General features: G+C 56.2%; 1 protein-coding gene and 1 pseudogene across 1 annotated transcript; both read right to left on the bottom strand.

Annotated features, from left to right (window-relative positions):
* Positions 1-2,116: 2,116 nt before the first annotated feature.
* Positions 2,117-10,709, bottom strand: N4BP3 (NEDD4 binding protein 3). Its single transcript, XM_025388570.1, has 5 exons — positions 10,431-10,709; positions 4,608-4,958; positions 3,826-4,347; positions 3,169-3,423; positions 2,117-3,047 (listed from the first exon to the last, which is right to left on the bottom strand). The coding sequence occupies exons 2-5, from the start codon at positions 4,926-4,928 to the stop codon at positions 2,520-2,522; spliced, it is 1,626 nt and encodes a 541-aa protein (XP_025244355.1). The 5' UTR covers positions 4,929-4,958; positions 10,431-10,709; the 3' UTR covers positions 2,117-2,519.
* An 11,977-nt stretch (positions 10,710-22,686) lies between these two features.
* LOC112627112 lies at positions 22,687-23,583 on the bottom strand (annotated as a pseudogene).
* Between the last annotated feature and the right edge of the window lie 918 nt (positions 23,584-24,501).

Genomic DNA, 24,501 nt, shown 5'->3' with positions numbered 1-24,501 from the left:
CCCCGAGGTGTTAGCCACTACAGTGACACCTGTGATCAGTGACACCTGTGGTCGGTTGGCCCCAGAGCCACCCAGCCGGCTGGGAGACCCAGGAACTGGTTTGTCCAGCCTGGATGAGCTGACGGGATCCAGCTCCGAGACGCCCCAGGTTCAGGTTCAGCTCTTGTGCCCTCCCACTACATCTGGGCCTGGCTTTGGTTTCTGGCACACCTGCCAAGTTTTGGTACCTCCCACCCACTCCCCACTGGCTGTACTGGCCAGCCCAGCTCCCTAATTGCTGGGTGGGGAACTGTTCTGCAGAGCTGGAATACCAAGGTGGACCCTAGCACCAGGTGTGTGGGCACCTGGCCTGATGGGTCCCTGGCCATGGAGGCTGTGATCAAGGCATCTGGCCAGCACCTGGCTCTGAGGGGCCCTCTGGAGGAGCCATTGTCTCAGAAATTTCCGTTTGGGGTTTGGAGGAGTTTGTGAAATGGGAATGGGTACCAAGAGGGTGTGTAGAGGATTGGCCTGCCTGACCTGGGCACTCCCCCTTTCCCTCCTCAGGCAGACAGGAGCTCAGGTGTGGGCCTGCAAGGGTCTCAGATAGGCCTATGGGATCTGTCTGGGACACAGGCTCCACCCCAGCCTGGCCAGTGCCAAGACAAGCTGGGGCTGACAGGAAGGAATGGGGTAGAGGGTGGGGCCAAGAAGGGGCCTGCACTGTCTCCAACCCAGACACTGGCTTTTGGAGGCCAAGCTCCCAAACACACCCCCTCGGACACACCCACCACCCACAAGCACATCTTTACACACACCTGCCACTTACATGGCCATAAACACACCATCGCCACAGCAGGTAGTGCACACGCCTCACTCTCTGCCCTGAAAAGGCAGGGTCTCCCAGCTCATGCCTCACACCTGTCCCCCGACATCCATGTGCACTAACTCCACTTCACAACCAAGACCCACCTGTGGGTCCTGAGGGGCTGCCAGGCATGGCCAGGGTAGCCAAAGGGAGTGATCTGTAGCTGTCTGCAGACAAATTCTCCGAAGTTCCCTGAGCTGCCCTGTCAGGGAAGGGACTGGTGAGCTGACTTCAGTGTGCAGGCCCCCCTGGGGCAGGAGCTCATCTAATTCAGCCTGTGCCCCACATTCACAAGGGCCCAGCACAGCCCCTGGCACACAGTAAGCACGCAATGCCCGGCAGCCGGTCCAACGATGAGTGTGTAAGGAAGCTGAACTTCCCTCTAAGGAAGGGAGAGACGCCACTCGCACAGCCAGACTGAAGCTGTGTTCCAGGCCAGGCACCCAGCCGGGGAGCAAAGGCCCAGAGGGCAAGCCAGGCCTGTGAGAGGCCAGAGGCAAGTGTGGGTTTTAGGGACCAGCCTCAGCTGACAGCAGGGATCTGGGAGGACTGACTGTCCTAGAGCCTGGTGCAGGAGAGAGGCAAGGCGGGGCGGGGAATGCTTTCTCCTGGAGAGCTTTCCAGAATGCAAATCAATCATATTTCACCCCTACTTAATATTGCCCCAGAGCCCCACTGCTGATGGGGAAATGCTTCCATTCCTTGCTGTGGTAAACGTTCTTTACCAAGAAACCCATAAGCTTGCCCACCTCTTCTCCTGCACCTTCCTACGAACAGGGAATGAGGCAGAGCAAGGGGCCGGGAAGGATACTGTTCTTCCTGGCCCCTCCACTTCTAGGGCCCCCCCGCCCACTCCTATGGAGGGAGACAGGAGGTGGCTTCTGGGAGGGGCAGGGCCTGAGCCTGTGGATACTCCTGGGGCCCAGCCTTCCCACCAGTAAGACGTTTCATGTTCTCAAGATGCCCTGGTTGACTTGCCCTTTGTTTTCTTGGTATTCCCTGATATTGTTCCTTCTGAAAAATCCACTGGTGCTAAAGAAAGGAATTCCAGCCCACACGGCAGCTAAGGAACTGTGTGGGGCTGAGGCAAGGAGTAGGATTCCTCGGCTCACAACATACATGCCCCGTGGCCACGAAGACAGGTGCAGGGCACACCCTCCCACTGACCACTGGCTATGGGAGGAGCTGCTGCCCAGGTCAACAGCCTCAATCCTGACCATCCATCATCCTCTGGTCTCAGGTCAGGGACAGGCTCAGCGTATTCTGAGCCTCTGGTAGAAAACGGTGGTTTTATTCTGGGGGAGGCTAATGTTCCCACCCCAGCATCCTTCCATGGAGGAAGGCCCCAGTCCAGGTCTTCAGCCGCCCTTTGACCTGCCCTTCGGGACCCTGGGGCTGGTGATCCCCCAGCCTCCTTCTCTGGGCCACATCCGCTCCAGGAAGCAGGGCTGGGCCCTGCCTAGGTGCTCCTATGCCAGGAGGGCCTTGTGCTGGCTCCTGCCAAGGCACCCTACCCAGCCCACGGCCCCACTGGATCCCTCCTCTCCTTGCGCCTCCCCGGCCCTGGCCTGGCCTCTGCAGGTTCCACCCCAATCAGTGCAAGGGAAGGCTGAGCCGGCCCTCTCAGGGCACCTTCTGACACTGTTTCTGCTGTCAGCTCGCTCTGCTGGCCTCAGATCTTGGAGGACTCGAGCCGGGGACTCCAGGGCGTGGGGGGCTCCCGCAGTGCCCGCAGTTCCTGCTCCAGTGCCTGGTTGCGGCGGTACATGTCCATGTAGCCCCCCTGGATCTCCCGCTGGTAGCGCAGTACGCGCTCCTTCTCCTCCTGCCAAGTCCGCCGCTCCTGCTCGAAGCGCAGCGCCTGCTCCTGGCCCCGAAGTCGCTCCTGCAGCAGCTCAGCCCGCAGCTGCTCAGCACCGTCCCTGGCCTCGCTGCCTCCTGCCTCCCCCAACAGGCCCCTGCTCTTGCAGTCATCAGTCTCACAGCTGCCTGGGGCTTCCTCCCGAGGGGCCTGCTCCTGCAGGCTGCGCACAGCCTGGCGCAGCCGGACCAGCTCTGCGTCCTGAGCCTGGGCTTGTGCCCTGCTGCCCCGAAGTTGTGTCTTCAGACTGAAGATCTCCGCCAGCTTCTGGGCCAGTTCCGCCTGGGCTTCGCGCAGCTGCTGCTTCAAGAGGCTAATCTCTGCTGTCTTCTGGCACACCTGGGGGATGGGGAGGACGCAAGCAAAGTAGGGTGTGGGGAGCAGGTTTGGGAGGGGGCAGGCAGAGGAAGGGACCGGCAATGGAGATGGGAGACTCTCGGAGCCCTGTGTCATCTCTCACCTCCCATCGGGCTTCCTCCTCTGGTCGTGCACCGGGGTCAGCCTCTGAGAGGGTGCCGGGGGCCCGAGGCTCTGGAGCCAGGCCCTGCTGAGCGCGCAGCTCCTTGCGCAGGCGCCGCTGCTCCTGCTGAGCCATAAACAACTGCAGCTGGAGGTTGCGCTCGCTGCGCTCAGCCTTCTGGGTCACCTCGTGCAGCCGCTCCACATACAGGCGCTTCAGCTCAGCCAGCCACAGCCGCTGGCGCTCCTCCAGCACCTGTCAAGGGGAAGAGATGCATCCACCGTGGCCCTGCCCCCTAGACGCGACCCAGAGCTCCACCTGATACTCCAGCCACTGATCACATCCTGTGCCCCTACACCACAGGACCCAGCCACACATGCACTTTAACCCGGGATGCCCTCTGGGGTGAGGTGTCCCCATCACATGGCCCTCCCAGGGAGCCTCTCTCCTTCCTTCCCACACAACTCCAAGGCAAGGACCCCCAGTGACATGACGTTCCCACCACCTGGGATGGAGGGGAAGGAAGCCGAGCCAGCCCCCTCTTTCTTGCTCTCTTGTGTCCACGGCCATGTGGGTGAGCTGGCTATGGCCCCTCTTTCTGGCCTGTACCCCAGTGCTGAGGCACAGAACAGGACTCCAGGGCAGGGGCTCCCTCACCTGCGTGAAGGGGTTGGAGCCGTCCTCACTGCCGAGCCCCCTCTTGAGCTCCTCGCAGGCCTCGGGCAGCACGGCTCCCATCTCCTCGGCAGAGGAGCAGGAGAACTCGTAGGGCGGTGGTGGCTCGGGCAGGCAGCTCAGCACAGCTGGTGGCCCAGCCTCCTTGGGTCCTCGAGAGGCCCGGTCCAGGGAGCCTCCGAGGTGGTTAAGGTGGCCCAGGGAGGAGCTGAAGGGGCCAGGGCCAGTACCAGGACTGCGACCAAAACTACCCCCACTGGAGGAGTCGGACAGGCTGGGCTCGGGCTCAGGGCCGCCCTCATCTAGGCTGAGGGCGTGCAGCAGCTGTGCCCGGGCCTGGCTGGCCCGGGGCCCGGGGCTCAGGGGCGGGTGGCAGGCCAGCGTGTGCAGGCTGCCATTGCTGCGCCACAGCTTCTGGCCTTTGTGGGCTGCCAGGCTCTGCATGGACAGGAAGCCTTTCCCGTTGCCCGCCGTAGGCTTGAACACCGAGGGGCGAATGCGGCACTGCCAGAAAGGGTAGAGAGGGCAGGTGTGAGACCTGGGCAGCTGCCTGCTCTACCTCCTGATGCTCCCACAGCCCCTGAGGGATCCTCTTTGAGACCGCAGGGCACGTGCCACCAGGAGGCAGTGAACAAGTCTCAGGCCAGCCCATGGCACGATTTTCGTATCTCAGCATGCCCCATCCCCACCCCATCCCAACATCAGGGTCTCCAAGGAGACCCCACCCTCCCCACACCTTGTAAGGGGCATGGGCAGAGGTGCACCTTGTCAAAGCGACCCCGCTCCGGCAGCGAGGTCTTGCTGAAGTCACCCGCGCGAGGATGTTCCCGGTAGTAGAGAGTGGCATAGTCCGCAGGCTCGTTGCGAGGGGCCCGCTTGGTGCTCTTGCCGTCCTTCTTGGGGAAGTGCAAGTAGCTGAAGAGCTCACGATGGCCCAGGCCCTTCCGGAGGAGCCCGTCAGGCTGGCGGGAGCCCTGAGACCCGGCAAGGGCCGCCCGCAGCTCTTCAGGGGACAAGTCGTGCCGTTCCAACAGGCTGCCCACGCTGCCCATGGCAATGCCAGCAGGGCCTGGGGCTGTGGCCATGAATTTTCAACAGGGCACAGGCAGCTGCTTCTGGGAATTGGAAAGCTCCATTAGGGGCAGGTGGGCACTGGCTACCCAACTTCCCTGGGGCCTGAAAACAAGGCACTTGCTCCCTGTAGCTCCCAACCTGGCCCAGGCCCAGGTAAGGCAGATGTGGGTCCAAGACAGAACCCCGGGACAGGATCCCTTGACTGGCAAGAGAAGGAAGTACAAGCCCCAAAGCCACCTGCCCATCTGTCACTTGCTGGACTGAGTCTAAGGAAGAACAATGGCGCCCCAGCCATGCTCGGAAGGGCCAGCTCCACCTAGGGGCCTGTGTGGGATTCAGAAGTACGGAGGGACAGGCCCTGAAGCAGCAGGACAGGAACCCTCCTCCCAGCACTGGGCCCGCACAGGGCTAAGGAAGACAAACTCAGCCTGGCTGGACCTGACCTTGCTCACCCTCCTGCCATGTTCCCCACCAAATCTGTGGGGTGGGGAGAAGGCACAGAGACCCAAGGCCACTGGGACCCTCCTTCCCATGGGAGAGGGATAACCCCTGCAGCCCCTCTTCCTGCAAAGGGTCAAAGCTCCCCAAGGGAAACATCTGGCATGGGGTGGGGGAGGGTTGGGGGCTACAGTGGGAGGGATACAAACAGGAAGGGCCCAAAAGGAGGAAGGATGACGTGAACAATGGCCACAGTTTCCGGGACAGGTGTTCCCGTCTGGGCAGTGGTGGGAGGATGAGGGAAGGGGCAGCTGGACTCACGCCAGCCCCTGCATATGCTCTTATTCCAAAGCCCACCACGCAGCAGGGTGGGTCCCAAATCCTAACCCTGGCGGAACCAATCGGTGTGTGACCCAGGCCAAGCCACTAACTCAGTGAGCCTGGGCTTCCGCACACACGCCCTGGCGACGATAACACTTATCACTGGGATGCTGGGAGGATGGGGTGGGATAGCATGACAGAGCACCCAGTCCAGGGCCTGGGCCACAGCCAGGGTCAACAGGCCGGCTGGAGCCGAGCTCAGCCAGGCACATAAACATCACCAAGGGACTAAGCTGACAGACCAGCTTCCACCTGTGCTGGGCCACACACTCTGGAGGCAGGGCTGGTACCTGCCCCCTGGGGATCCTGTGAACAGCCCACTGCCCAGCATGGAGCAGGCGTGCAGAAAGGTCTGGCCGAGTGAACAAACACCACCTTCTCTGCCTCCCACCTGAGCAGCTGCTCCCATTCTGGAACAGAAGTCCAGCAGGCAGGCTGCAGCTGTGAGTCCCCTACTGCCACCCATGCTTCCGGGCACCCACTCCTGCCCCAAACAATGGTCGTTAGGAGGTTCCATCTTCCTCAGCCATTTCCAGGTTTTGTGTTTGTGGAAGACAAAGCTCTCCGGGAGGGGGACCTGCCCCAACCCCACAGTCTCACCTCACCCTGTGCAAAAATGACCTCAGCTCTCCCCCCACCAACCCCCAGACCCAGGATGGGGCAAATCTGGGTTTGCATACCCCACCCAGCCCAGCCCCTGAGAACACACATGGCAGGCCACATAGGGGATGCATCCAGGTAAGGAATCATAGGGGCTGGGTTCCTACAGTGATTCAGCCCTGCATAGGGGTCCTGCTGAGTCTTTTTTTTTTTTTTTTTTGGAGACAGGGTTTTGCTCTTCACTCTGTCACTCAGGCTGGACTACAGTAGTGCAACCATAGCTCACTGCAGCCTCGAACCCCTAGGCTCAAGCCATCTTCCCACTTCAGCCTCCTGAGTAGCTAGAACCACAGGTGCGTGACACTGCCCAGCTACTGACCCTTCTTAAAGGTAAGGTCAGTGGGGCTCAGAAAGGTGAAGTAATTTGCCCAAGGTCACAGCTGGTAAGGGCTGCCCAATGTCTAGTGGGGACCTAAGATGTCACTACCTACAGCCAAAAGTATTGGAATGGAAGCATCTTGCCTCCTCGTCTGATACCTCCTTGCCACGACAAGCCCACCCAGCCAGGGATGTGGTTTGTCCACGAGCACACTCAACTCCTGTTGCTGCTTCTTGGGGAGGGGACAGCAGAGACCTGCTCTCCAGCCTGCCCTCACTCTCTCCAGAGGACTCCAGACACAAATGCTCCGCCTTTTGCCATGCCTCAGTTTCCGCATCTCTGAAGGGGGAAAGGGCCGGGCACGGTGGCTCACACCTGTAATCCCAGCACTTTGGGAGGCTGAAGCAGGAGGATCACTTGAGCCCAGGAGTTTGAAACCAGCCTTAGCCACATAGCGAGACCCCATCTCTATTTATTTTAAAAAAAGAAAAAAACAATGAAGTGGGAAAGACCCTGCCTGCCCAGCCTTCCTCAAAGGATTACTCCCAGTCAGAGATGCACGGGAAAGGGCTTGTGAACTGTAAGCCCTGTGTGGCCCTGGGGGCGGCGACATTGGCAGCAGTGTCACATACGTCCACCTGCACCCCAAATGCACACCACCTCAGCTTCCCGTGGGCAGATGCTCACTTCCTGTCTCAGGGAGAGATAACCGACCCCCAAGGTTCCCCACCAGACATCTCAGGTCCAGGGAGAGTCCTTGAGCTAGAGGTAGCCATGGGCCGCAACAGTGCATACAGCCACACACACCGCAGTGTGCCACATGCCAGCCCCACCCAGCAGCACAGAGAGCCCATGTTAGAGGACACGGTGCGGACAGTCACGTCCAGCAGCAAACACAATCATACAGCTGTGCACAAGGTCACCCACAGCACTGAGCACCTTCCAGGACACACTGACAAAGCAGGAGCAGCCCAGCGGCGTGATGACCCAGTGTCCTTCCCAGCCCCTGGGCTAGTGAAGGAGCAGCAGACAGCCCCTTCCCTTTGTCTCTCCTTAGGCCCCCCACCATCCCCGCTGTGCCCCTCCTGGCTGACTTCTCTGACTGTATTATCAGCTCCCCCAGCAGGGCTGAGGCCCCCAGCTTTCAGGACGCTCCTCCCCGCCTGTGTCACAGAGTGAGGACAGTCTCTTCCTAAAGGGGTCCATCCCACCTCCACCCCCTCCCCCAACACACACATTCCTTCCTTCCTGTTGCTTGGAAGCCCAGGGATTGCCTGCTCAGGGCAGGGCAACTGTGCAGGCTGGAGGGGATTTGGTGGGGGAGGAGGGAGGGACGACAGCAAGTGCCTTGCAGCCTTACTGGAACATCAGAGCAAAAAGCCGGGGCCCCTGCATGGGTCGTGGAGAGAAGGGTAGGGGGACAAGTCAAGTGCCTGGGCTTCCCTGCCCTGGAAGCTGCAAACCCCAACCACCCAGCTGGCTAGATTTGGGCCGGGACGCTCAAGCCTCATTCTCCACAGGTCCTGGCTGGCCCCAGTAAGGCCTCTTTACTCCTGCTCGCTGCCACCAGTCCCCTCACCCCTCTCCAGTCCCCAAGATTAGCGGGCAGCACTGGAATCTCTGTGTTCAGAGAGATTCCTCTCTTTCAGACCAATCCTTGGTGGAGATGGAAGACACAGCTGCCCTGGCCAGGAAGCAAAGGAGAGGACGCACTTTCTTTGAGGGGGGCATCCCAGAGCCTGTTGGTGCCTTTTTGGGTCACGCCAAGGGGCACTATCACATCCTCATGAGACACACAGGAGATGAGTTCTGTCATCCCCCTCTTCACAAGAGGAAACTGAGGTTCAGAAAGTGAAGTAACGCGCCTAAGGTCACGTTCAGCCGCAGGGGAGAAAGCACACAGGCTCCCAGGATTAGAAGTCCTCTCTGACCCCACCTTGCATCTCCTCTGGGGTGGGACATTCCAGTCCCCACACGGGTAGGAGTGCTGCCTGCCCTGGCTATAGTCAGCCCCTCCTGAGCCCTGGCCCAAGGGAAAGGTCCCACCACCTGCTGGGGGATCAGCTCTGCTAAGGGGCGTGTCTGCAGCTGCCCCTAAGAATGGGACTGGAATGTCCCAGCTCCAAAAGAGGGGGTAGTAGGCAAGGGGGGCCCAGAGAGGGGTTTGGAGAGGCTGGCCCACCCCATCCCCTCTGTGACAGACACTTGAGGCAGAGACCAGGGGCTAAAGCCTGCAGAAGCAGTGCTTAGTATCACTATATAGTCCTTCATGGCTGTATCACACTCTACAATTTTTTATCAGTCCTTCTATTTCATTCTCATTTCATCTCCACAATAGCCTCGTGGGGGCAAACAGGACAGTAATTACCCTCACTCCATTTTACAGATCGGGAAACTAAGGCCTAGGAAGGCGAGGTGAGTTGTCCAAGATCCCACAGTGAGAAGCAATCTCAACTCCCTGGGCAAGGTCCTCTCTACCTTAGCAGGTTGTCCTAAACCAGGGGTCACAGGTTCTCCTCCATGGGCACACACTGCTCTGTATGTATCGCATGTATGTCTGCCCGGGCCTTCACGCCTGTTTCTCCCAAGGACACCTGCAACCAGGCTGCTCTGGATTGCGGTCCACCCGGCCTGGAATCAAATCCCTCCTGCTGCCCCCCAGGTCAGGAAGAAATAGAGGAAACCTGCCCCATGGGGACTCCGAGTCCCTGTGCTAGCTCTAGCTCTAGAGGCGGTGGCAGAAGCAGGCTGGCCGCATTCATTGACAGTCTCACACATGCACACCCACACGCTGCCAGCCGGTAGAGAAGCCCTGCCTGGGAGGGCCCTGGGAGGAGGCTGATCACCGCGCCCAGGATGGCCTCCTGCGTCCGCTCCCTCCCGAGGACAGCCAGGCCCAATCTGTTCCTATGTAGTTGGGGTCAGGGGGCGGCCCGGTAGGAGACAACGGATCTCAGTTCTCTTTCTGGATACAGCCAGGGCCCTGATTTCGGCTCGGCCCCAGGCCAGCCCTCACTTTGGCCAAAGGCTGTGGCCGGGACTGGATCGGGTGCTCTGGCGGTCAAGACCTAGGAATGTCCCCTACCCGCAGAACCGCAGCTGCAGCCCGGTGGACCGGGAATACCTCCTTTATAGGAGATGTGGGAGGAGGCGAGAGATCTCATGAGGAAGTCAGAGGGGCAAACGAGGTTGGCATCCCCATGGAATTTGTCTCAGGAAAGCAGGGGTGAAGGCGAGGGCTCCCCAGAGCTGCGTGAGGTCCCCGAGCTACCTGGGGGGCGGGGTGGGAGGCGCGTCTCCTCCTGGCCCCTCCCTGGGGCCTGCCGGGAGCGGCTGGGCAGGGGGGCGGAGGCCGAGGTCAGACTCCGGCGCCAAGGACGCCTGCCCCACCCAGCCGTGGCGCAGGGGTCCTGCGCGCTGCTCCCAGGAAAGCGCGTTTGCAGGGGTTGGGGACAGCAAGGTAGCCTACCGCCTGCCCCTCCAGCGGAGCCTCAGGGTCGGTCCCCGATCCGGTGCCTCGGTGACGGGGAGCAGGGGACACCTGGGCGCACGCCGCACCTTGCCACCCCCGCCCATCTCTCAGACGGGAGCCTCGGCCAGCGGGGCAGCAGCTTTGCCAAGGACGCCGGAAAACCGTACCTTGGCGACCCGCCCCAACCCCTCTCCACCCCCCGAGTCCAGCCCGGGTCCCCAGCCCCACGCGCGCCCCACTTACCATGCTGGCGACGCGCTCGCCGGCCCGCGGCTCTGCAGCCCTGGCGCGTCGCAGCTCCCCCGCGCGGATTTGAACCCTCCTGCAAGGCGCCGGCTCGGGCCGGGACTGCGAGCCGGATCGGAGCCGCGGAGCGGCAGGCGCCGGGAAAACGCGGGCGGGCGGGCGGGCGCCGGCGCCGGAGCCGGATTGGCGAGGGACGGACGCGCTCCGCGGCGCTCGATCGCCTGCCCCAAAGGCGGAGGGAAAACCCGGCCTGACTCACCGGCGCGCGGCGAGCCCACAGCCCGGCCCCGGCCCCCGGATGTGGGGGGCGGGGCCGCCTACCCGCGAGCCAACCTGGGCCCCGCCCGGCCCCGACCGCGCCCCCGGCCCCGACCCGCCAAGGCGCCGCATGGCGGTGGCCGGGGGAACCTGGGCCAGCTGCAGCTCGCGTCGCTGCCTCCCTGAGCGCCCCAGCTCGGACACGAGGGGTGGGCAGCCCCAAGCGCGGCCCACGCCCCAGAGGGCGCACAGCCAGCCGGCTCCTCCTCCCCCGCCGTTCGCCTTGCCCGCCTCCTCCAAGGGAGAGGCGCGTGAGGTCCCTCACCTCCCTAATTGTAGCCGCCTCCTCTCCGGAAAATACGATTTCCCCGCTTTGGGGCTGAACCACAGTAGCTGAACCACGGTAGTGCTTTGAGAAGTGAAAAGATTTTACCCCACGACTCTGGCTGAATTGGGCACAAAGTTATTTTCTTTTTGCCTCCAAAGTGTTCTAGGGGCAGCAAAATCAGGTGCCTTCAGGGGCCAGAAAAATTACGCAAATGAGTCGTGAGCTTCCTACTGTAAGACAGTAGGAAGACATGAAAACAGACACAGACACGTAAAGAATTCATATTCGAGAAATCAAAACACCGTTTCTAATTCAAAAGTTAAGCATAGAGTTACCATATGACCCAGCAATTATATTCCTCAAACAAGTAATGGTCTTAGAAGTACTAGTCACAATAGTCAAAGAGCCAAAAGGTGGAAACGGCCCAAACTAACGATTGATGAGAGTGTAAGCAAACTATGGTAGATTCATTCAGTGGACTATTATTCAGCTATAAAAAAGAAATGAGGCCACGTGATGACTCATGTCTGAAATCTCCCAGCACTTTTGGAGACCAGGAGTTCAGGAACAGCCTGGGCAACTCGCAAAACCCCATCTCTATCTTAAAAAAAAAAAAGAAAAAGAAAAAAAAAAAAGGCCCTATGTGATGTGGTGGTTCACCCCTGTAATCCTAGCATTTTGGGAGTCCAAGGCAGGTGGCTCACTTGAGGTCAGGAGTTTGAGACCAGGCTGGCCAACATGTTGAAATTCCGTCTCAGCTGAAAACACCAAATATTAGCCAGGCATGGTGGAGCAAGCCTGTAATCCCAGCTACTCGGGAGGCTGAGGCAGGAGAATTGCTTAAACCCAGGAGGCAGAGTTGCAATGAATGGAGATTGCGCCACTACACTCCAGCCTGGTTGATGGAGTAAGACTCTGTCTCAAAAAAAAAAAAAAAAAGGAAAGAAGAAAAGAAAAAGAGGAATGAAATACTGATATGCTGATGATAGCTATCACAACATGGATGAACCTCCAAAACATTATGGCAAGTGAAAGAAACCAGACACAAAGCCCATATGTGTTAATGATGCCATTTATAATAAGTAAGTAAATCCATACAAACAGAAAGCAGATTAGAACCAGAGGCTGTGGGGAGAGAGAAAGGCAGAGTGATTGCCTAAGGAGCATAGGGTTTCCTTCTGGGATGAGGAAAATGTTTTGGAGCTTGATAGAGGTGGTGGTTGCACAACATTATGAATATACAAATGTCATTGAATTGTTTGCTTTAAAACGGCTAATTTTATGGTATGCACACCTCAATTAAAAAAAAACTTGTTACTTGTGGAACAAATTTGGCCCACGGCACAAATTTGCAACCCCTTGTGTTCTGTGGTGTCCTTACCCATTCTTTTTTTTGTTTGTTTTTTTGTTTTTGAGACAGAGTTTCTCTCTGTCACCAGGCTGGAGTGCAGTGGCGCAATCCTGGCTCACTGCAACCTCTGACTCCCTGGTTCAAGTGATTCTCCTGCCTCAGCCTCCCGAGTAGCTAGGATTACAGGCATACACCACCACTTCCAGCTAATTTTTGTATTTTTAGTAGAGCTAGGGTTTCACCATGTTGGCCAGGATGGTCTCGATCTCCTGACCTCGTGATCTGCCTGCCTCGGCCTCCCAAAGTGCTGGGATTACAGGCATGAGCCACAGTACCCGGCTCCAATTCTTGTTTGGACAACATAGAACCTCTAGGAAGAACTTCTGGCGGGGCACTTTGGTGGTTCACGCCTGTAATCCTAGTACACTGGGAGGACAAGGTGGGCAAATCACTTGAGGTCATGATTTCCCTGCCTCGGCCTCCCAGTGTGCTGGGATTACAGGCCTGAGCCACCATGCCTGACCAGAAGAATTTTTTCTTTTCTTTTCTTTTTTTGAGACGGAGCCTTGCTCTGTCACCCAGGTTGGAGTGCAGTGGCGTGATCTCCGCTCGCTGCAAGCTCTGCCTCCTGGATTCACGCCATTCTCCTGCCTTAGCCTCCCGAGTAGCTGGGGCTACAGGCGCCCACCACCACACTTGGCTAATTTTTTGTATTTTTAGTGGAGATGGGGTTTCACCGTGTTAGCCAGGATGATCTCGATCTCCTGACCTCGTGATCCTCCCCACTTGGCCTCCCAAAGTGCTAAGATTACAGGCGTGAGCCACTGCGCCCGGCAACTTTTTTTTTTGAGATGGAGTTTCACCCTTGTTGCCCAGGCTGAAGTGCAATGGCATGATCTCAGCTCACCGCAACCTCCACCTCCCAGGTTCAAGCGATTCTTGCCTCAGCCTCCCGAGTAGCTGGGTGGCACAGGCATGTGCCACCATGCCCGGCTAATTTTGTATTTTTAGTAGAGACGGGGTTGGTCAGGCTGGTCTTGAACTCCCGACCTTAGGTGATCCACCTGCCTCTGCCTCCCAAAGTGCTGGGATTACAGGCGTGCGCCCAGCCAGAATTTCTAAAGAAGTGCCAGACTTCAGAGAACTTGTCTAAGAAAACTCATTAATAGCTGCTCTGGGTCTCAGTCCTTGGTAGGGTTACTCATTGGGACAGATGAAGTTTCAGAGCAAGAACCTAGTTGGCTGTTTGGGGGACCGGAGGAAAGGCCTCACTGGAGCAATGGCTTTTGAGATGGTCCTGGAAGCATTTCCACTGAGGAGTGTCTCCAGCAGAGCATATAGCAGTGCTAGAGAAGGCAGGGCACGTTCAGCTCGCTAGTGAGGTCCAAGCCCTGGGTGGGAAAGGTTAGTGGCGGGAAAGGACGAAGGTGGCACCCGAGAGCAGACCCAGAGAAGCCTCTTGAAGTGGGTGCTGGGAGCCTCCGAAGTGTTGAGAGAGAGGAGCTTGTGCACGCAGCTGGACATGGGGCCTGTGAGGTGGCACAGGCAGGCAGGGAGGTTGGGTCCCCTGGGTCTCTAGGGAAAGAAACGGGCCAAGGAGGGCCTGGAAGCTGGAAGCTGCCAAGAAGGTGTTCATTCTGTCAACTGAGTGGGAGAGACAGTGATAGAGATGTTTATGAGAGGGTTTGAACGAAGGTTCTTGTAAGAATCCACTTGCTAGAGGTGGCATGAGGAAGAGACAGAGGGGTCACAGATAAGTTCTGATGAAAACTCAGATTCTGAGTTGGGTGCAGTGGCTCACGCCTGTAATGCCAACACTTTGGGAGGCCGAGGCAAGAGGATTTCTTCAGCCCAGGAGTTCCCTGGGCGACATAGCAAGACCCCGTCTCTACAAAAAAATAAAAAATTAGCCAAGCCAGTGGTACCTGTAGTCCCAGCTACTCGAGAGGCTGAGGCAAAAGGATCCCTTGAGCCTAGTAATTCGAGGCTGCAGTGAGCTATGATCGAACGCTGCACTCCACCCTAGGTGACAGAATGAGACCCTGTCTAAAAAAAAAAAAAAAAAAAGGCCAAGTGCGGTGGCTCACGCTTGTGATCCCAGCACTTTGGGAGGCCGAGGCAGGCGGATCACAAGGTCAGGAGATTGAGACCATCCTGGCTAACACGGTGAAACCCCATCTCCACTAAAAATACAAAAAATTAGCCAAGTGTGGTGGCGGGCGCCTGTAGTTCCAGCTACTCGGGAGGCTGAGGCAGGAGAATGGCGTGAACCCGGGAGGCGGAGCTTGCAGTGAGTGGAGATCGCGCCACTGCACTCCAGCCTGGGTGACAGAGTGAGACTCCGCCTCAGAAAAAAAAAAAAAAACAAAACAAAAGCAGGGCACGGTGGCTCATACTTGTAATCCCAGCACTTTGGGAGGCCAAGGCAGGTGGATCACCTGAGATCAAGAGTTCGAGACCAGTCTAGCCAGCGTGGTGAAAACCCGTCTCTACTAAAAATACAAAAATTAGGCAGGTGTGATGGCACACGCCTATAGTCCCAGCTAGTCAGGAGGCTGAGGCAGGAGAATCACTTGAACCTCGGAGGTGGAGGTTGCAGTGAGCCAAGATTGCACCACTGCACTCCAGCAGCCTGGGTGACAGAGCGAGACTCCGTCTCCAAAAAAATAAAAATATAAAAGAAGGTGCTCAACTGCTACACTGCACTCCTGTCCATGCGGGCTGCCTCTTGTTCTCACCCCATCCCCTTGACCTTGGCCTCCCATTGGCCTTGCTGAGGCCTTTGGGAGAAGAAAGTGGGCTGGGCAGAGGTGAGGAGGTAGAAGCCAACAGGAGGCCAGGCCTCTTTTTTTCCCTCCAGCATTTCCCTGGACAGCATGGGAGAGGCCAAGCTGGACTCCTGCTGGGATGGGGGGAACTTGTATTCAGTGAACTTTGTTTACCGTCCTGGGCCTGCACAGCAGATGCCCCTGCAAGGGGCCACTTGCCCCCAGACATGGCATTCCTGTAGAGTTGGCATGGGAGCCACACTGCTCAGATGCCAAGGGGTGGGGCACTTAGGGCACCAGGCCAGGGGAAGCGAAACCAACTTCCCTGGATGCACCCACTTCCTGAATTGGCTGACCTGGGACAATTTAATTTCTCTCTCTGAGTCTTAGTTTCTTCATCTCTAAAAGGGGAGGATTGAGTGAACCAGCACTTTGGGTTTGGTGCTCTAAAGCACCCTGCACAGTGCCCGGCAAGTGGCAGCATCTGTGAAGGTGAGTTGGTTCTCCCTTTTCCTTATGGGGAAGGTTTGTCAGAAGGACAGAATGCTTATCATGGGCCTGTCCTGAAGTGCTGGAAGGCTGAGTCCTGCCCGCACCGGCATGCACCTTCGCTGTTGTGGGTCTGTGGTCTGTCTTCCTGCATCCACGCTGTCTGTGAGTGGCCAGGACTGTATCATCCTGCAGCCATCCTGGTGAGGAGGAGTTTCCTCATCTCTCTGGCCACCACCTCTGGCCTCATCACCTTTCTTCTTAACTGTTGCAACAACCTGCCTTGGCTTCCTGCTGCCCAGCCACCCCCTACTCTGCCCCCGAGGGCACCTTGTAGCCTATGCATTCTGTCCCCACACTCCTCCGCTGGAGAGGCATAGTCCCAGCTTCAAGACTGGCTCTGCAACTCCTTTAGTCTTCGGGCCAAGCCACTGCTACTGCTTCCGTGCACCTCTGCTCTGGGGGCTGCCTCTGTGTCCTCATCCCTATGTGACTGGTTGTTGGGATAGTCCATTAAGAGCGCCCACTGTCCTCAAGGCGCCTCCTTCTACCCTCAAGGCAAAATTAATCACCCCATCCTCTTGCTGCTCCGGGCATTTTCTGTTTCTTTGCTGTGATGGCGCTTGTCACAGTGCATCATCCTCTGTTACCCTCAAGAGACAGTGAGCCCTGAGTGTGGGGGACTGGTGGCCAGCACATGTCCAGACCCCCCCAGTTCCTCTTCCAGTGCCTGACAGTTGTTGGCCATGCCCAGCTCCAAGCCACCATTTGCAAAAAGACAATTCAGGACTGTTTTCTAACAAGGAGGAGGAGCTGAAGCAAGGCAGCCCTGGCTCTGAATCGCAGTCCTGTCCGTGACTTCCTGGTGACCTTCCTGAGCCTTGGATTCTTCATTTGTAAAGCAGGCAGCATCCCCTAGGCATGTCCAGGGACCTGACAGCTGTATGTCCCCTGGCCGCCCTTCACTCCTTGCCCTCCCTTGTCCTCTCTCCGCTGGAGCTGGGCCAGGCCCCAGCTTGAAGGAGGAGAGCTGGGTATTCCTGGAGAGGCACCAGCTAAGGGTTTCAGACCTTGCAAAGTGCAGGCTAACAGATAACTCCTGGTGCCGGCCCTAGCTCTGCCAGTCCTCCAAGACTGGTCTTTTAAAAATTTTTATTTATTTTTAAAATTGCTTTTTAGGCTGGGTGTGGTGGATCATGCGTATAATCCCAGCACTTCGGGAGGTCGGGGCAGGTAAATCACTTGAGGTCAGGGGTTCGAGACCAGCCTGGCCAACATGGCGAAACCCCATCTCTAACTAAAAATACAAAATTAACCAGGTGTGGTGGCGCACGCCTATAATCCCAGCTACTCAGGAGGCTGAGGCAGGAGAATGGCTTGAGCCTGGGAGGTGGAAGTTGCAGTGAGCCGAGATCGCACCATTGCACTCCAGCCTGGGTGACAAGAGCAAAACACCACCTCAAAAAAAAAAAAAATTTTTTTTTTGTAAAATAGAGGCAAGGTCTATGTTGCCCAAACTGGTCTCAAACTCCCGGGCTCAAGCAATCCTCCTGCCTCAGCTTTCAAAAGTGCTGGGATTACAGCTGTGAGTTGCCACATCCAGGCCAAGATTGTTCTAAAGCTGGGTCACAGAGGGGTATTGTGGCTGTGGGGTGGAGCCAGTGGGGCTGTGCACCCACCCAGCCTCCCTAGCCCTCCCCACTCTTGCACCTGGGGTCAAAGTGGACTCCTGGACCTGAGTCAGGAGTCAGGGGATATACAGAGCTGGGGAGGAGCCTTCCTTCACTCCTCCTGCTTCCTCTTCCATGGGTCTCCCCACCCCCGGGGTGACTGGGGCAGCCCCAGGCAGGAGGTTGGGGTGGAAGTTGAGAGCTGCCATGACTTGCTCAGGTGCCTGCTCCAGGGCAGAGCTCAGACCTTCAGGAGCCCGTGAGGACTCACGCCCCGGAAGTCCAGGCAGTCCAACTGACCCACTCATGCGCTACTGGGATTACAGGTGTGAGATTACCTGCCTCAGCCTCCGTAAGTGCTGGGATTACAGGCCACCGGAAACCTGGACCAGCCCCACAGCTAAGTCCAGGTGGAGCTACCACCCCAGCTGGTAACAGGGTACTTTGCTTAGGAACTCCTGGGCTGCATTCCCTCAGTTGCAGTGATTTATGGCAAGGGGTTGGGGGTGGAAGAAGTCTGGAGGAGTCATTGTGAAACTACAACAGCAATACGAAGAGAGCTCTGGGGATGGGTGGCACGCTGGTATGAATGTGCTTCACACCACTGAACTGTACACTCTAAGATGGTTAAGAGGCCAGGTGTGGTGGCTCATGCCTGAAATCTCCCAGCACTTTGGGAGACTGAGGTGTATGGATCACATGAGGCCAGGAGTTCACGAGTAGCCTGGCCAACATGACAAAACCCCATCTCTACTAAACATACAACGATTATCCAGGCGCAGTGGTGCACACCTGTATCCCAGCTACTCAGGAGGCTGAGGCATGAGAATCCCTTGAACCTAGGAGGCAGAGTTTGCAGGGAGCTGAGGGAGGGCTACTGTATCTCAGCCTGGGTGACACTGCAAGACTCTGTCTCAAAAAAAAAAAAAAAAGATAGCTAAGATGGCATGTTTTATGTGCATTTTACCATGATTCAAAATGTTTTAGGCCAGGTGTGGTGGTGCACACCTGTAGTCCCAGCTACCCAGGAAGCTGAGCCAGGAGGATTGCTTGAGGCCAGGAGTTAGAGGCTCGTGATTGGGCCACTGCACTACTCTAAAAAAAAAAAAAAATGGAGACAGAAAAAAGAAAAAAAAAAAATCTGTATAATACAGAGACTCGGACTGTCATAGTTCAGAGTTGTCCAAAAGGTGCTGGTCGTGGGCCACCATTTTTTTTTTTTTAACCAATACTTTACCTAGATTATTTTTAAAGCTTAATTACAACAGCTTTCAAATATACACAAAGGTAAAGGGAGGGAATTTTTTAAAACTCCCAAGGACCCACTGCCTGCCTTTAAAAGTTACCCAGCAGAGGCTGATTTTATTTACTTCCACACAAACCCTCCCACACTCCAGGGTTCTTTTAAAGCAAATTCCATGCAGTATGACATTTCATCTATAGATGCCTCACTGCAGACAATTCAACTGTAATAATTATGCTTGTATTTTCATTTTTTAAATTTAAATTTAAATTATTATTTTTTGAGACAATCTCGTTCTGTTGCCAGGCTGGAGTGCAATGGCGCGATCTTGGCTCACTGCAACCTCCGCCTCCTGGGTGCAAACGATTCTCCTGCCTCAGCCTCCCGAGTAGCTGGGACTACAGGCGCCCACCACCACGCCCAGCTAATTTTTGTATTTTTAGTAGAGACGGGGTTTCACCATGTTGGCCAGGATGGTCTTGATCTCCTGACCTTGTGATCTGCCCTTCTCGGCATCCCAAAGTGCTGGGATTACAGGCGTGAGCCTCCACACCCGGCCTGTATTTTTATTTTTTACTTTTTTTTCTTTTTTTTTTCTTTTTTTTTTTGAGACAGAGTCTTGCTCTGTGCCCCAGGCTGGAGTGCAATGGCGCCATCTCGGCTCACTGCAAGCTCCGCCCCCCCGGGTTCACGCCATTCTCCTGCCTCAGCCTCCCGAGTAGCTGGAACTACAGGCGCCCGCCACGGCGCCCGGCTAATTTTCTTGTATTTTTAGTACAGACGGGGTTTCACCGTGTTAGCCAGGATGGTCTCGATCTCCTGACCTCGTGATCCGCCCGTCTCGGCCTCCCAAAGTGCTGGGATTACAGGCTTGAGCCACCGCGCCCGGCCTACTTTTTTTTCTTTTACTTTTTTTTTGTTTAACTTTTAACCTCTGTTGGACTTTATATTTTATTATTATTATTTTATTTTTTATTTTTTGAGACAGAGTCTCACTCTGTTGCTCAGGCTGGAGTGCAGTGGTGCGATCTCAGCTCACTGCAACCTCTGCCTCCCGGGCTCAAGCAACTCTCCTGTCTCAGCCTCCTGAGTAGCTGGGACTATAGGCACAGGCCACCATGCCCAGCTAATTTTTGTATTTTTAGTCAGGCTGGTCTCGAACTCCTGACCTCAGGTGATCCACCTGCCTCAGCCTCCCAAAGTGCTGGGATTACAGGCATGAGCCACCACCCCCAGCCTATTTATTTATTTTAGAGACAGGGTCTTCCTCTGTTGCCCAGGTTGAAGTGCAGTGGTGTAGTCATAGCTCACTGCAGGCTCAAACTCCTGGGCTTAAGAGATCCTCCTGCCATGGCCTCCCGAAGTGCTGGGATTACAGGCATGGGTCCTGTGCCTGGTCTAAATCGTAATAATTTTACAGTTTGCCTCAAACAAGGACTGACGTCTGGGCAAGGTCTGCCGGGGGCCTCCCACATGCAGGCAGTCTCTGTGCTGTGCCCTCCACCAGCACTGAGGGCCCACTGCCCACAGGCACCTCTCTCCTTTCCCCTCCGGGGAAGGCCAGGAGAAGTGACTTTTAAGTTACCTGAAGGACTTCTATCTGTCTGGAAAGGGTGTGAAGCTGAAGCTGATGGCTTCAGTGCCCAAAGGGGAACGCTTCCCATTGGCCTATGGAAGCCACAGGCCTGACAGTGGGTCCTGGTCTTGGGGGTCTCAGCCACCTGCCCACCCATTCCCCCCTCACTTAGGCATCCACCTAGCAGGCTGCTCACACCCCCTTCCATCTGTCTGTGCTCAGCCAATCAGGCAAGCCAGGGTTACAGCCCTCCCTGCCCTGGGCCCTGGCTCCATGAAGCACCATGGGCCTTGGAAGACCGCCCCAAATCATCCCATGTCCCCAGTATCTTCTGCCAAGGCAGGAGTTTCCCTGGGACCCTGACTGGTCCACTTCCTTGGCACAGTTTGTAGCTGTGCCTGATACAGCCCACCTACCTGGCTTCTGTCCCAAACCCGCAGCCAGGCCATGTGACAGCCGCTGCCTGTGCCCAAACATTCATCCAGCCCCACCCAGGAGAGCCAGACACTCACACAATCTCACCCACACATCCTTACCCACCTGGCCTTGCCACTCCCCCACCCCACCCTCCCTCTAAACCTACTGGGGCAGCAGCTTCCCTACCTTCCGCTTGCTCCACCTCCTCCTAGAGCTGGGTCACACAGTTTCCCACGCCCTTGGCAGGTTGGTCATGGCCCTGGCAGGTCTGAGGACAGGATGGGCACAGGACTGGGTGCAGCATAGAAAGGTCAGGGAGTGCAGCCTCCTACTCTGTGCCAGCTGCCAGGCCCTGGAGCTTACTAGGCTGATGGGGACAAAGAATGCACCAGAGGGGACAGTGACCAGCCTGGGCAACAGAGCAAGACCCTGTCTCAAAAAGGAAAAAAAAAAAAAATTAGGAAGAAGGGGATTGGGCAGAGGGCACCAGCAGAGGAGCTCTGGATCTAAGTGCCTGACAGAGGAGTCCCCGTTAGACAGAAAAGGCCCTGATACCACTTGCTCAGTCACTGGCCATCAGGGAAGAGGATGACCTCAATCTGAGAGCTGAGGGGACCCCGAAGGTGCTGAAGGCTGGGCAGTGATGAGTCCTTCTGAAGGGGCATCGCGCCTTCCCCACTCGGTCATGCTGGGCCAGGCCGGGTAGCGGGCGCCCTGGGCTGCAGACATTAAGCCTTTAGAATGGAAGCTGGTTGACGGCAGGACTGCGGCCAGCGAGACTCTGTCACCCCAGTCTGTCACAGGCCAGGACCCACAAGGCCCTCGGCATGCTGAAATGAATGTGTGCAGGAGTGAGGGAATGAACTTCCTCGAAAGAATCCTGGTGTGGGGCAGGGTGCGGTGGCTCATGCCTGTAATCACAGCACCGCGGGAGGCCAAGGCGGGTGGATCGTGAGGTCAGGAGTTTGAGTCCAGCCTGACCAACATGGTGAAATGCCGTCTCTACTAAAAATACAAAAATTAGCCGGGTGTGGTGGTGTGCTCCTGTAATCCCAGCTACTTGGGAGGCTGAGGCAGGAGAATGGCTTGGACCTGGGAGGCGGAGGTTGTGGTGAGCCAGGATTGCACCACGGCACTCTCGGCTGGATGACAGAGTAAGACTCCTTCTCAAAAAAAAAACAAAAAACAAAAAACAAAACAACCACCAAGAATCCTGGCATGGTGAGATTCTGGAACTTGGCCTCAGGGACCTGCATTCACATTCAGCCCTAGCCCTTCTCAGCTATGTGACCTTTGACCTGCCCTAGGCCTTAATTTCCCTGTTGGTGAAATGAGAGTGATGATGCCTGTCATGATATTTCATTTTCTTTTCTTTTCTTTTTTTTTTTGAGACAGGGTCTCCCTCTGTCACCCAGGCTGGAGTGCAGTGGCACAATCGTGGCTCACTGAAACCCCTGCCTCCTGAGTTCAAGTGATTCTTGTGCCTCAGCCTCCCAAGTAGCTGAGACTACAGGCATGCGCCACCACGCCCGGCTAATTTTTTTGTAGTTTTAGTAAAGACAGGGTTTCGTCATGTTGGCCAGGCTGGTCTCAAACTCCTGACCTCAAGTCATCCACCGTCTTGGCCTTCCAAAATGCTGGGATTACAGGCATGCGCCACCGTGTCCGGCTGCCATGATACCTCAATGTAGTGATGTAGAATCGTGTGTCTGCCATGACCTTCCTTAGGTGGAGCAGAAAGTGTCACCCCCATGTAAGAGAAGGAACTGGAAGAAAATATGGCGGGATTTGCCTCTGGGTGATTTTTTTTTTTTTTTTGAGATGGAGTTTCGCTCTTATTGCCCAGGCTGCAGTTCAGTGGCATGATTTCAGCTCACCGCAATCTCTGCCTCCCAGGTTCAAGTGATTCTCCTGCCTCAGCTTTCCTGAGTAGCTGGGATTACAGGCATGAGCCACTATACCCAGCTCATTTTGTATTTTTCATAGAGACGGGGTTTCTCCATGTTGGTCAGGTTGGTTTCGAACTCCTGACCTCAGGTGATCTGCCTGCCTCAGCCTCCCAAAGTGCTGGGATTACAGGTGTGACCCACCATGCCCAGCCTATTTATTTAGGCTTTTCTTTTTCTTTCTTTTTTTTTTTTTTCAGGCTTAATTCACTTTATTTTTCTCGTATAAAAACCCTGTGTTGTAGCCACAGCTGGAGCCTGGGTCCGCTGCACGGAGACTCTGGTGTGGGTCTTGACAAGGTGGTCAGTGAATTCCTGATAGGGAGACTTGGTAAATATAGTCTCCTTCCAGAGGTCAGGGGTCAGGTAGCTGTAGGTCTTAGAGATGGTATCAAAGGTGGCCTTGGCGAAGTTGCCCAGGGTGGCAGTGCAGCCCCGGGCTGAGGTGTAGCAGTCATCAATACCAGCCATCATGAGCAGCTTCTTGGGCACAGGCACTGAGACGATGCCCCCGGGTGCAGGGATGAGGTGCACCACCAGCACAGAGCTGCAGCGGCCTGTCACCTTGCAAGGGACAGTGTGGGGCTTGCCGATCTTGTTCCTCCAGTAGCCTCTGCACACAGGGACAATGGAGAGTTTGGCCAGGATGATGGCCCCACGGATGGCGGTGGCCACCTCCTTGGAGCACTTAACACTCAGGCCAACGTGGCCATTGTAGTCCCCGATAGGAACAAAGGCCTTGAACCTGGTGTGCTGGCCAGCACGGGTCTGCTTCTGCACCGGCATAATCTTCAAAACCTCGTCTTTGAGAGAGGCCCCCAAGAAAAAGTCAATGATCTCAGATTCCTTAATGGGCAGGGAGAAGAGGTAGATCTCCTCCAGGGATTTGATCTTCATGTCGTTGATCAAGTGGCCCAGCTTGGTAACGGGCATCCACTCCTTATCCTCGGCCTTGCCTCCGCGAGCTCCGCGGCCCCGGCCCCGGCCCCGTCCCAGATGCCACTGCCCAAACCTCCGTGGAAGCTACCGCGGTTCCCCATCCCAGGGCCACCAGGACCTCCGGGCCCCCCTCCCCCCGCCTGCTGCACGGGCGTCATCCGCCATTTGCTGTTTTCTTGGAGCTTTTTTTTTTTTTGGAGAGTCAATCTCGCTCTGTTGTCCGGACTGGAGTGCAGTGTTGCAATCTCCGCTCACTGCAAGCTCTGCCTCCTGGGTTCATGCCATTCTCCTGCCTCAGCTTCCCTGGTAGCTGGGACTACAGGCGCCCGCCACCACACCCAGCTAATTTTTTGCATTTTTTGTATTTTTAGTAGAGATGAGGTTTCATGTGTTAGCCAGGATGGTCTCGATCTCCTGACCTCATGATCCGCCCGCCTCGGCCTCCCAAAGTGCTGAGATTACAGGCGTGAGCCACCGCGCCCAGCCTGTTTTAAGTTTTATTTTGAAATAGTTTTAAGATACAGAGAAAAGTTGCAAAAAATAGTATAGAATTCCTTCTGTAAACCAAAATGTGTGAGACAGGCCTCAATCAATATAGAATTTTATTTTGCCAATGTTAAGGGCATGCCCAGGAGAAAGGTCTGTGCCTCTCTCCAAAGATGATTTTGAGGGCTTCCCTATGAAAGGGGAAAAGTGGGCTGGCGGGAAAGAGGGAGGGTGTCGTGGGAATCCAGATGTTGCAAGAGGAGCAGGCAGGGTAATAGCCTTAGTTTGAATTTTTTTTTTTTTTTTTTTGGAGACAGGGTCTCACGTCTGTCACCCAGGCTGCAGTGCAGTGACACAATCAAAGCTCACCACAGCCTCAACTTCGGAGCTCAGGTGATCCTCCCACCTCAGCCTCCCTGTAGCTGGGAGTACAGGCACATGCCACCATGCCTGGCTAATTTTCGTATTTTTTGTGGAGACGAGATCTCTACAAAACTCTACAAATCTCCATGTTGCCAGTCTCTTCTCAAACTCTTGGGTCCAAGTCATCCGCCTGCCCCAGCCTCCCGAGTGCTGGGATTACAGGCTTGAGCCGCT

This window comes from Theropithecus gelada, chromosome 6 (assembly GCF_003255815.1).
Source record: "Theropithecus gelada isolate Dixy chromosome 6, Tgel_1.0, whole genome shotgun sequence".
NCBI lineage: Eukaryota > Metazoa > Chordata > Mammalia > Primates > Cercopithecidae > Theropithecus > Theropithecus gelada.
This window is presented reverse-complemented; position numbering and strand designations above follow the sequence as displayed.

What these genes read in the sequence shown, in the direction of transcription:
- N4BP3 (XM_025388570.1), bottom strand. Translation starts at nt 4,928, where the DNA reads ATGGCCACAGCCCCAGGCCCTGCTGGCATTGCCATGGGCAGCGTGGGC. An exon ending in AGCGGGGTCGCTTTGACAAG is followed by an intron (nt 4,348 to 4,607) that starts GTGCACCTCTGC and finishes CCTTTCTGGCAG; the next exon opens with TGCCGCATTCGCCCCTCGGT. An exon ending in AGGAGGAAGCCCGATGGGAG is followed by an intron (nt 3,048 to 3,168) that starts GTGAGAGATGAC and finishes CCCATCCCCCAG; the next exon opens with GTGTGCCAGAAGACAGCAGA.